The 11863-nt window shown below is 38.9% G+C and overlaps 2 protein-coding genes across 2 annotated transcripts; one reads left to right on the top strand and one right to left on the bottom strand.

Moving 5' to 3' along the window:
• Nucleotides 1-308: 308 nt before the first annotated feature.
• On the bottom strand, nucleotides 309-4125 carry gltpa (glycolipid transfer protein a). Its single transcript, XM_032579064.1, has 5 exons — nucleotides 3852-4125; nucleotides 1421-1479; nucleotides 1207-1340; nucleotides 948-1098; nucleotides 309-867 (listed from the first exon to the last, which is right to left on the bottom strand). The coding sequence occupies exons 1-5, from the start codon at nucleotides 3952-3954 to the stop codon at nucleotides 685-687; spliced, it is 630 nt and encodes a 209-aa protein (XP_032434955.1). The 5' UTR covers nucleotides 3955-4125; the 3' UTR covers nucleotides 309-684.
• A 1240-nt stretch (nucleotides 4126-5365) lies between these two features.
• Nucleotides 5366-11859, top strand: tchp (trichoplein, keratin filament binding). Its single transcript, XM_032578426.1, has 13 exons — nucleotides 5366-5447; nucleotides 5781-5966; nucleotides 7997-8207; nucleotides 8289-8345; nucleotides 8684-8752; nucleotides 9058-9231; nucleotides 9531-9643; nucleotides 9727-9793; nucleotides 9879-10051; nucleotides 10454-10535; nucleotides 10611-10796; nucleotides 10883-11026; nucleotides 11119-11859. The coding sequence occupies exons 2-13, from the start codon at nucleotides 5785-5787 to the stop codon at nucleotides 11149-11151; spliced, it is 1491 nt and encodes a 496-aa protein (XP_032434317.1). The 5' UTR covers nucleotides 5366-5447; nucleotides 5781-5784; the 3' UTR covers nucleotides 11152-11859.
• The last annotated feature ends 4 nt before the right edge of the window (nucleotides 11860-11863 follow it).

Genomic DNA, 11863 nt, shown 5'->3' with positions numbered 1-11863 from the left:
TAGTGTTCATTCATAGTCAGTCAAGTGGAAATAATCAAAAGAATTTAACTAGAAAGCAACTCTTCATGTTTCTTCAAGAAACAAGAAAAGTTTGTCCTGGACCAGAAAGGACAGCAGACAGATATCATGAGTGATAATCTTCATTGTTCTCTCAGTTTGACCATCCTGTTCATACATACTGACCCATGAAGTCAAGGTCAATTTATTTATATAGTATATCTACAAAGAACTACTTGTTGCCCAAGTAAGTGCTGTGGTTAGGAAAACAGAGACACATAGAAGTCAATATAAAAAAAGGAACACAAAGATGAAAGCAACAGGGCCACTTTAATGAGACATGCTGTCTACTTAGGACAAAAATGGATGATCAATATTAGACGTTTCTTTAAAAAAATGTAAACAGTCAAAGAAATCCACCAGAAGACAAAAACAAACAGCACAAAACTTTATGATGAAGGTTTGATGGATTTGCGAGGATTTTTTAGAATCCTAAATTACTGTAGGATACTACGGTGGGTGGATCCTTTTCTCAAGTTCCCCCCAAAATATAGAAAGGGAACAGGTAAGGCAAAACAGAAAATGATATGTTTTTTTATTTAAAAACAATAGCAGATCGAAAATGGATTTCTCCTGTGACAGTGAAAGGAAGCCATGATGTAGCTGCAAAAACGAAGACTCCCATCGTCACACCTTGTAGTCGAGATCAGCGTTCATTCTACTAAACATGTCATAAACAGCATCCACAGTAGAAGAGAAGTTGATGAGAAATTTCCTGATTTTTTCCAAGCATTCTTCCTCCTTCACCTCCCGACCTTTGGAGAGAGCCTTCAGGAAATCTGACTTGTAGGGAGCGGCATAAAGAGCTGCCTAAAAAGAGGAAAAGTTGTATTCAGGCTCAGCTTCATACATCTGATTCTCACATAGCAAACTCCTCATCCTGAACTGACCTTGAAGAGCTGCTGAACAAACCACCCATGATACCTTTTCAGGGCTATTTCATAAGCTTTGGTGATATTGACTCGGATGAGGTTGGGGTTGCTGCTGTCCTTTTCCCCGTCCACCAGGCTCTGTAGGAACACTTGGATAAATCTGAGAACCCTGGAGAAACAGAGACCATGCATGAGTGATTATGGATTTTCAAAGGTGAAAACAAGAAAAATCATTTAACGTTGCGCAAAACTGAAAGAAATATAAAAATAATGAGACCTTTTGAGCCACATAAGCTCGAGCGTTGCTCCAACTTTAGGCCATTCACCTCCATGCATTTCCTTCTCAGCCTCTAGAAGCATCTGAAGTGTCTTGTAGCGTCCAGGGTTGGTATCATAAACTGCCTTGATTTTCTGTCAGTTCAGACAGTACACATCATTTTAATTTTGCTGTAAAATGTAGTCACAGCAGTGAACTCATAAATTATACTTACTGTGATGTTGCTGCATATATCAGATTTTATTGGGGCAAAAATGGTTGGGCCAAGGCAGTCTGAGGATGGAGCGAGAGATGTTTGAGGATTAAAACAAAATCACCAATTTAATCAAAACATTTCTTAGGTTGTTAAGGGTGATGCGATACATTTTAAAAGTAGCTAAGAATACAGTCTCATCTTTAAAACATGAATTAATGCTGGGTTTGATTTGTCTCAAAAGTTCTTGCCCTAAGTAATAAAATTACAAGATTTCTGGATTGTGAAGGCACTAATAACATTGAGCAATCCAAGATGATCATTTCTTTCTGTTGATTTTATGCAAATACTAAAGGAACTCGCTCACAAATAGAGGTTGTAAAGTACTAAGTGTGCCACTGGTTTAATGACATACAAACCATCAGAAGCGCTAATAAATAGTAAATACCTGCAGCAAAAGTGAAATCGAATATGAACATAGTATGGGTCTTAGATCTCTAACTTTCCAAGTTGGAATTCAGAGGCTTCAGAGCCGGTTCTGTTTGGTCCCAATCAAACTTGGACTTTCAAGTTTGAAGAAAGTACTATAACCTCCAGGACTTTTTACATATGATCATTATTAAACCTACCATTTCAAACTGAGTTGCGTTTGAACTATGCATGTACAGGAAATGCAAACTTCTTCTTATGAATGGAGAATTATAAACTCTTTACTAACAGTTAAAGTCACCAAAACAACAATGCCTTTATGATTTCAGAAGTTCCTTTTATTGTGCATGAGAGAAAGCACAATTTTAAAAGTAGCAACTCTTGAAGGCATGTCAAATAATTGACTAAAATGATAATAAATAAGTATATCTCAATAAATATAAAAATATAGCAAAAACATACAGAAACAGCTGAGAGGCTAAGGAAAAATATTGATGGATGAGATAAGATGGAAGCTGATATGGATTCTTGTGAAACTTTTGACAAGAGGACAAGCTAAGCGAGGGGTACAAATGTAATTTATTTTCCACTTCTCACCCTTTGATGAAATTTGTGTTTTAATGTCCATGAAATGAGAATAAAGTCTCCTCCATCTCTGTTCTGTTGGACTGCGCCATTGCCACTCAATGCCCCAGACTCACTTTATCTGTTTCACTTTCTTTCATAGCCTCACTCCCAACATCTGGTTGACCACCTGATTCTAGCACAAATGTAATGGTCACTTTAACATCTTTAACAAAATGTACAATACTATACAAAGCAGACTTTGTCTTCATTTGCTATTTAAAGATGACAATTTACAGCTTTTTATAAGGGTTTTTCTGAGAGTGGTCAGACAGGAAAGCAAGATGTGAGACAGGGGGAAGACATGCGTCAAAGGTCAACAGGCCAGGACTCGATTACCTGCTGACACATTGGACCTCTTTCTACCTTTGAGCTGTTGGTGGGAACTAGTCATGACTGTCATCTATTGTATGTACATTTATGTTTCCCATCACCTCAACACTGATGGCAGCATATCTAGTTTCAGAGATGTCCTCTTGTGTGGCATTCTCTGCTATTTCATGTCTCATCACAAGAAGAAACCTTTTATGATACTGAAAAACATACATTTTATACTAGATAAAAAAAAGTCTGTTGACTCAAAAAAAATTCAGAGAAAAAAGTTAAAACCAAAGTAATTAGAGCTAATTGGACAAAACTAAAGGAACAATTAGGAATTTAATTGACCACCGTCCTCACAGCCAAGTCTTATTAGACAGACACTTGAATGAATTTGTCCTAGCAGTGTGCCAGACCTTAATAGCTAGTAGGAAAGTTGGCCCAGACGTTTCTAGGTCAGAAAAAACAATAGCGACGAGGAGGAAAGAGTTTAATAGTGGCGTCGGACTTGTTTCATCTCCAGGGTTTCACGTGGCAAATTCAATGGAGAGTCTTTAGCATATTAATACAGAATGAAGTTGCACAAAGATGCACTGCTGCTCTGTGCCGCTGCTGAATGGGCCAGAGCAACTCAACACCGTACTAATCAATTTTCACAACTCAAAATCCAGGCCAGTGGATTAAATTATGCATGCTGAAGGATTGTGGACAACTTGATGGGGAGAAATACGATCCAAACCAGATTATCATTTGGAAAGAGAAGCATTGTAGGTGTAAACTTTGGGGATTTGTTACAACAGATTCAAACTCCTCAGGTTGTGTGTAATCAATGTCTTTCAAGTTAGCGACCTTAAAGTGCTAATGTTGACATAAATCTTGCATGTAAAAAAATCCATTTAGCACTTAGAATTTACACATTTCTGAATCTTTATCCCTAATATCTATTGTCACTTTATTTCTGTTATAGAAATTGAATACAATAGGTCATGGAATAAGTAAATAAATAAAGCTTTTTATGCAGTTTTTCTTTTATTTGCTAAGAAACTTCTCCAGCAAACTTATTAAACAGAGCTTAACTTACCAAAGAAAGTTGGAAGGTACGACACAGCATCCAGAAACGGTCTGGTTTCCACCTGTCTGTCAGCTGGCAGCTGTCTGAACTGGTGCTCCATCAGAAGAGCCATCTCTTTGGTGTGGATGCACTGTTAGCTGTGAAATGAAAGCAGTAGGCTGCCAAACTCTCCACTGCAGATTCACAAAGACACCACGAGAAGGAAAATCAACACACACGCACACACATCTAGAAACACACACACACTCAGGTTACCTACAATGAGTCCAGGTCATTGAGGGACATCCAGCTGCTGGCCTGCTCATGTGATCAGCTGGTTACTAAGAGATCTGGGCAACTGAGACACACATCCATTGCAAAGAAACCTTTCTTCATGTACAATTAGGTGTTTAAGTGTTGAAACATCCCTCATTACTTTACATGTTTCCTTAAAGAAGTAGGGGTTCCTTGGAAAGTTTTAGGAATTTTTGTCAACAGTTTCAAGGGTTTTTGAAGGATCTAAATCAAGTTGAATCCATTTATATTAATTAGTTGCAGACTAATATAAACCAATAGCGCAAGACAGCTTAACTCTAGCTGTAAAACAAAAATCACAAAATTAAATAATTAATAAAAAAAAGTATCAACAATAAACAACCAGAAAATTGATGGAGAGAATATCACAAAAATCTACAGGGTCCTTGTGTCTGTCAGTTTCAGTAGGGGTGGCTTAAAATGATCGACAGTGCTCTCCAAAAATATTTTAAAAAGACTTTGAAAGGCACCATGAAAGTGATTCACAGTCTCAAATATCCATGCATTTTTTTCAGTGTTAATGTTAAAGGTCAACACAAAGTTGCACTAAATTGTAAAGTGAAAGAAAACTAATACATATTTTTAAAAATCTAAGTGAGGTTTGCATTTGCGTTCAGCTACCTTTTTTTCTGATACCCGTAAATAAAACACATTGCAGCACTACGCATTAAAAAATGATTTAATTGTTAATTAGAGTGCATCAGTACCCTGTAGGTAAACGTAAGATAATGATGTTCTGTAAAGCACTTCAAATGTGTGTTATAGAACATCAATGGCAATGACTATGCAGCATGGTAGTAGGAGTGTTGAGTTGAGGAGAAGCAATTTGTAATGAAAAGATTGTTGAAGAAAGCAAAAGGGGTTCAGTTCGAAAAATGTGAAAGAAGATGATCCGATGAAACCAAAATCAAAATTATCTGCAAGATGTTCTAACACCATTACTCAGAAACATTGTGTTGACAGCATCATGCTTTGAAAATACTTTTTTCAAAGCATGGACATTGGACATTGAAAACATGTTTTATATGATAATCAAAATTGTAAAATCGACATCTCTAACTCAGATCCCTGCATTGGTGTAATTTTATCTTTGCTTTAGCTCAGTATCTGTTTCCCTCTTAATAAGAGCCATACATGCTTAAAAATCAGCTTCTGATTTCAGGGACGATGAAAGTCGTGTCGCATTTTCTTAGTGTGGACTGATTTGGTCCTACACTCTCTCCGTAGTACAGGAAGTGTTTTGGTAACTAAGGAAACTTGTGAGCGGTTGGATGACATAAAGGCGGAGAGACGTTGAAGAATTTCGTCAAGGTTTGTTTTACTGAAATGTAATATGAGGCTTCTAATAAGACAATTTAAATACAACCAACTTTCCGCTAATATAATATTAAACAAAGTGTTTCTGGAACAATGTCTGAGTCCAGTCGTCTGTTTTAATACAGTACACGGGCTTGAACTGCAGTCCTCTGGTGGGAGATGAAATAAATGTTCATATTGAATTTTAAATACAAGTGAATGAATAGTTAATTATTGTTATGTGTTATTAAGCCTTTCTACTTTGCATAGATTTCAATCTTCCTGTAATTTCCCAAGTTCCTGACAATTTCTGGTTTCTTTTTTTAATCATAATTATCTTTGTTTCAGACCGATGGCTTTCTCCGTTCCTGGTTCCATTCGGTTGCGAAGGGTGGCCGACCAGCTGGCCCGGCAGCGGGATCAGGAGGCTCGGTGGCGCCAGCAGTGGGCTTCGCACGCTCGGTACTTCAAGGAGCAGAGCATCAACATCCAGAGGCAGGCGGCGTGGAGCTCCCGTCAATCCTTCCAGCGAAGGTAAAGGGTCAGAGGCAGGAGCATCCTGCACAGCAACGACCCCACCGCCCCACGAAAACTTAGACCAACAAACTCATGAATAAATCAACAGGACAATCAAGAAACATCACCGTTCATATTATCAGTAGCTTTTTTAATTTGACACGCAATACCAGGCATCAAAAAGACCATCTACAGCTTTGCAATTAATTAGTTTCTTGAATAAGTATTTTAACCACCTCTTAGATTTCTCACAATTTGTCACCTTTCAAATATTACAATGTATACTGGGATATTTTCACACTTTTCACAGTCTGAAAAGTGTGGTGTAGTTCTTCAGCCAAAGTATCATTGGGTTATGTGTCTATACCAGCTTTACCCTTCTGGTGCTGAACTGTTTGTCCATTTTTTGCTAAATAGTTCACATTCAGTCAGATTGAATGCTGTTTATCAATGACCCTTTTCAAGTTTTGCCACATATTTCCAGTTGGATTTAGCCCTAGACTTTGATTGGACCATTCTAAAACATGGATGCGCTTTTATTATTCAGTCTCATTGTAGCTTTGACTGTAAATTTAATGTCATTGTCCCTGCAGCATGATGCTGCCACCACTATGTTTCAGTCCAGCGCTGGTGTTTTCAGGGTGATGTGCAGCATTAGTTTTCTGCCACACACAACATTTTGCACAAGCCAGGGAATTTTGGCCAGATTCTTTTATCTTGCATGTTTTCTTCTTGCCACTCTTCCATAAAGGTCTGATTTTGTGGAAACATCAATTGACAGATTCTCTCACTTGAGCCATGAATTTCTGCAGCTCTTCCAGAGTTATCATGGCCATACTGACATCTTCTGTGAATGACTCTCCCACAGCCATGTCATGTTAAGTTTGCAGTTACTCCATACAAGATTGAATAGTGTTGTGTCCTAATGGCAGTACCACATTGAGGTTTGCACAGGAGGAGGGGGAGAAGACTCGCTTTGAAAATGATACATGCTTCAGATTCTAAACTATAATTCCATACATGCACTGGTTCACAGCTTGCTTTGGTGCAAAACAAAAGATCACAAAAACGTGAATGAAATCACCAAACTGGTTCATGTTCTAAGTCGGTGTCGATTCTGGCAATGGAAAATAATAGACCTAAGTTTCTCTTGGCTCACAAATACAACCGTACCATATTTTCTCAGCATTTTCTCCCACACATCACACACGTATCAATGTTTATTTGCAAATAAAATATAATATTGAGTCTTAGTTAGTGTTGACGAGGTAATACTTGGAAACTATGCTTGCAAACAAAAAATGGTATTTTCCACAAAGGTGTAGTAGTTTGTGCTACACAGCTCACTGTGATGTGTGTGGGTGTGTGTGTATGTGTGTATAATTAAAACCTGTCCACCAGCCAGTCTGCCTAATTGGCCTGCTGTCTTGCGCTTCACCAGGTGAGGTCACTGTTACTGGAAGTATGATGAAGTTGTTTTGAAAACCACTGATTCTTATGGTTCAGTGCTTTACAGAGCTCTGGTCATTCTCAGCATCGCCCTGTGAGATGTTCAAGACTCCTCATGTTGTTGTATATCTCAGCTGTGCTTTAAACACTTCCACACTTTCTCCCTGACCAGTCTGCTGTGTTCCCTGGACTTTATGATGCTGTTTGTCTTTATTCTGAGATCACATTACACACAAGTCGACTCTAATTAGATAACTTGAGTAGGCAGTTGATTGAACGTTTTTTTGGTTTTTTTTACAGATAAACAGGGATAAATATAAATGAAAGCCACAGTTTTCAGGTTTTTATATGAAATAAAGTGATGTAATTTTCTTTCCACCTCACAATTATGCATTCATATGTGTAGGCGTATCACATAAAATCTGTGTTTAGAACATCACAAGATGAGGGAAAGTTCAAGGACAATGAATTCTAATGCAAGCCACTGAACATAATTCACAGTTTAATGTGAAATGTTGCCTCACTCGGAGTTCTGTATCTGCAGACAAAGATGGGAGAACATTTTTAATTTTGTGGGGGGTTTTTTCACTTGTTGCCAGTATGTCAGCATACCATAGAGAGAGACTGAAGGAGGAAAAGAAAGTCAGACTGGAGGACCGCAGAAGGCGGCTCAGGGCCATGCTTCAAGAGGAGCAGGACCAACTGGAGGCAGAACTGCGAGCTTTAGTCCCTGACGAAATCCAAGTGGTGAGTAAGAGGGTGGACAAAGCTGAAGAACTTCGTAAAGCCAGAGAGGAAAGAAGGAAAAAGGTAAATACTCTTAATAATGTAGCATTTTTTCATCAAAAGTGAGCATAATATCATGTTACAATTTGCCCTCTGTGCTCTCAGGTTGCGGAGGAACTCCTGAAAGCGCACTGGAAGAAAAACAGCCATACCCTGCGTGAGGTAGGCATGCTTAAACTATTCATGCAAAAGTGACTAAAATTACCTCAAAGACAGACAGGTGGTGACATGATTAATGGCTTCAAAGATCTTATGACCACGCTGTGTGTGTGTGTGTGTGGGTGCGGGGGTGGGTGTGTGTGTGTGTGGCGAGTGGGGAAAACAGACACTTTTTGTTCAGATGTCCATTCGATCCTGAAACTTCATCCCCTTCGTGAGGCACAGATTCCATGACTTGTGTCTGCCTGAGTACAGGGTTTTAAACAGTAAAACACCCTGGTATTCCTGTCCTCAACAGGTCAATGTCATTTCACAACTTCACTCTTTTGCTGTGTTTGCAGGTTGAGTCAGAATTGCATAAAGATCATGTTGTCAGCCAATGGGAGGGCCAGATATCTGAGAAGAAACAGGTATGGTATTATCCGACAGATATTTCATCTGTCAGATGAAATATCCTAAACTATGCTCATGTTAATCAATATTCTTTAAAGAAACTATTTACTACAACCCAGCGCTGCCACATAAAAGCAACCAGTCATTAAATTGGTTCGTTTCTGCTTACCTCATCAATTATTAGTGGAACAATAAATTTTTAATTGAGGAGCACTTATGCAGTCTGTGAGCACAGTATCACGTCTGGGATCTACTCAGGTTAGATCTCCTCAACATGGCATATAATTAAGAAAGTTTGACACTTGTCTCATCAAACATGTAGAACGAAGTGAAGGAGCAGGAGGAGAAGATGCGCTTTGAAAATGAGTATGAGAGGAGTCGAAAAGAAGCTCTGGAGAGGATAAGACAAGCAGAGGAGAGGAAGAGAGAAGAGGATTGGAAGAGTGCAGAAGAGCTTCGTAAACAGATGGAAGAACTGAAAATGAGGGAGGAGGAGGTATGTGGAACTGCAAAAACCTGCAATCATAAAAACATAGAAAATCCCTTTAAATATCCTCTTCTGCGTGAAGAATGTTTACAAATTAATGTCAAATCTTATTTCTTCTTTATCTCTGAAAAGATAAAAATTAAACAGAAATTAAGCATTTTACTCATTAAAAAGTATTTTCTTGTGAGGAAAAAGTTTGATCTCACATTTTCTTCATGCACCCTCTGAAACATGGAAACATGGTAAAGTTCATGGTGCATTTGCAGTGTAAAGACTGCTTCCTAAGTTGTACATATTGTCTCCCTGAGGCCACTCGTCTGAAGAAAGAGCAGGAGGCGCTGCTGGTCAAGCAGTGGGAGCTGGAGAAGATGGAGGAGGAAAGAAAGAAGACAGAGGAAATGCAAAAGAAACATGAAATTGGGTAGGATTCAGATAAATAACCACAAGTCCTTTCATGGCTGATACATTTGAATTATGGAGCTCATTTGGTTGTCGTTCCACCAGACATTTTCTGATTCGTCAGTACCGCACTCAGATGAAGAGGAGAGCCCAACAAATCCAAGAGGAACTGGTGAATGTGCTTTACCTGGAGTTCGCTGATTCAAACATGTTCCACTTTGCATTGTTTTAACTTGGAAAATCTTTGTGAACCTCAGGAGGTCGACCGTAAGATTCTGGCAGCCTTGCTGGAAGAAGAGAAGGAGGAACAAAGGCTGCAGACGGCGAGAAGGGAAATAGCGGTTGCCGACGCTGCCTGGATGAAACTTGTGATAGAAGAGCAGCTTGAGCTGGAGCGCCAGAGGGAGGCCGACTTTGACGTCCTGCACAGGTCAGTGCCCAGATTCTATAAACACTAAGGGGGAGGATTTGTAAACACCACCAACTGCTGCTTGTTGCAAATGTTTTACATTGATATTTGCTGTATTTCTGCATTTGGTTCACAAAATTAATTTAAAAAATACATGCACATTCACACATCCAGTAGGTTCATTTTCCTCTCCTTAGTCACAAATACCTTAAACGCAGAACTTATAAAAGAGCTAAAATGTTGTTTTTTCTGTTTGCTGAAACCAGCAGTGCAACAGGCTGCTTAAAACCAACAATGTTAAACAGACAGACTTTTTTGTCTTCCTATTTGTGTGACACAAACAGCTCTAGTCCTTTACAATGTGAATCTGCAGAAATCTCCCTGCGCTTCACATGTATACTAATGTTTCACATGTATATTCAGAGAACAAGCTCAGCGTGTTTGGGAGAAACGCGAGGTCCAATGGGAGAAGGAGAAGAAAGCCAGAGAACGACTCATGCGTGAGGTAAAATTGTTTTGAATGACTAAAACTTTAAATAATAAAGAATAATAAGTTACTGCCATGTTTTTTCTCTGTAAGGTGCTTGTGGGGAGGCAGCAGCAACTGGAGTTCAAAATGCTGAAGAACCGCAAAGCTCAAGAGGAATCTCTGAAGAAGCGAGAGGAGCTGATCCAGGTGCTGGAGCAGGAGGAGAAGCTCAGACGTTTGGAAAAAGAGGCTGAAGACGACCGGAGGACAGCCAGGATGCAGGAGCTGAACACTCAGGTTGGAGCGTAGGGCACAATATGTTTTGGCTTTTACAGAATTGCTGTAAAGCTGTTTGTTGAGTTGGGCTTATGTGTTCGGTGTAGGTGGAGCAGAAAGAACAAGAGCAGTGGGAGGAGCAGTGGAGGAAACTGCAGAAGGAGGAGGAGGAAAAGAAGGCTATTGAAATTGAAGAGGAACACCTTAAGGCTGAGATGCAGAGGATGGCTGAGAAAGGTTACCAAGAAAAGGTAAGAAAGAAATAGTAGACTGATTTCTAAGTGTTAAATTTAGAAAGATCCAATTTGATACTAGAAGTTAAATTTCATCTTCTTCATTTCAGATTTACAGCAAACCTCGATCAGCCTGGACGTAGCCAGCATAGATAGCCAAACTCCTGCACAGATAGACTCATACTAATAAAGTGTGAGTCTGTAGGGAGTTAGTTTTAAATGTTTTATAGAACCTTATGTCCATGATCAACTGCGTGATCAATGAAGGTGTCATCTCTCTTTCCTCATTGATGTTTAATAGACAGGGGAAAAATTAAAAGTAAATCAAAAGCTCTGTACGTAGATGAAGCTACGTTTCTTTATAGTGCAACTCCTTTTCTAATGACCCTACTTTGTGATTCTTCAATTCAGCACAAAACAGTAAAACAAAGAATTCACATCTAATCAGACAATCCCCTACTAAACCTATGTTTTGTCAGCACTTTTTGGACTTTTAGTTTCTTACTCAAGTTAAGGACCATCCAAATGGTCACCAAGAAGAGGATGGACGATTCCAGATTCAACTCTAAATCTGTTTAAAGATGCGTGTAGGTATTTGAAATAATGGAAATCTCTCTCTTAGTGCCTTTTGATGGAGAACATATTGAGTGGCTCATGTATTGTGCCATCATAATGTTGATGTGTTGTTGTTTTTGAAGGATTGATTGTTGTTTTGCACTTTGAGTTGTTCTAGTAGAGTGGCGGATTTTCTACTCTGTTTTATAGACTTTTTTTAAATAAAAGAAATGTAGTCAAACAAGTGGTACATTTGTCTGTTGAAGTAATAAAACATGAAGCTAAAAATACCAAAATGCT

Source organism: Xiphophorus hellerii, chromosome 12 (genome assembly GCF_003331165.1).
Source record: "Xiphophorus hellerii strain 12219 chromosome 12, Xiphophorus_hellerii-4.1, whole genome shotgun sequence".
NCBI lineage: Eukaryota > Metazoa > Chordata > Actinopteri > Cyprinodontiformes > Poeciliidae > Xiphophorus > Xiphophorus hellerii.
The sequence above is the reverse complement of the archived record's forward strand: the minus strand, read 5'-3'. Positions and strand labels throughout refer to the sequence as shown.

Coding starts and splice junctions, on each gene's coding strand:
- tchp (XM_032578426.1), top strand. CDS start 5,785: ATGGCTTTCTCCGTTCCTGGTTCCATTCGGTTGCGAAGGGTGGCCGAC. Junction 9,232..9,530: donor TGAAAATGAGGGAGGAGGAG/GTATGTGGAACT, acceptor TGTCTCCCTGAG/GCCACTCGTCTGAAGAAAGA. Junction 10,797..10,882: donor TGCAGGAGCTGAACACTCAG/GTTGGAGCGTAG, acceptor TGTTCGGTGTAG/GTGGAGCAGAAAGAACAAGA.
- gltpa (XM_032579064.1), bottom strand. CDS start 3,954: ATGGCTCTTCTGATGGAGCACCAGTTCAGACAGCTGCCAGCTGACAGA. Junction 1,480..3,851: donor GTACCTTCCAACTTTCTTTG/GTAAGTTAAGCT, acceptor CTCCATCCTCAG/ACTGCCTTGGCCCAACCATT. Junction 1,341..1,420: donor ATATATGCAGCAACATCACA/GTAAGTATAATT, acceptor CTGAACTGACAG/AAAATCAAGGCAGTTTATGA.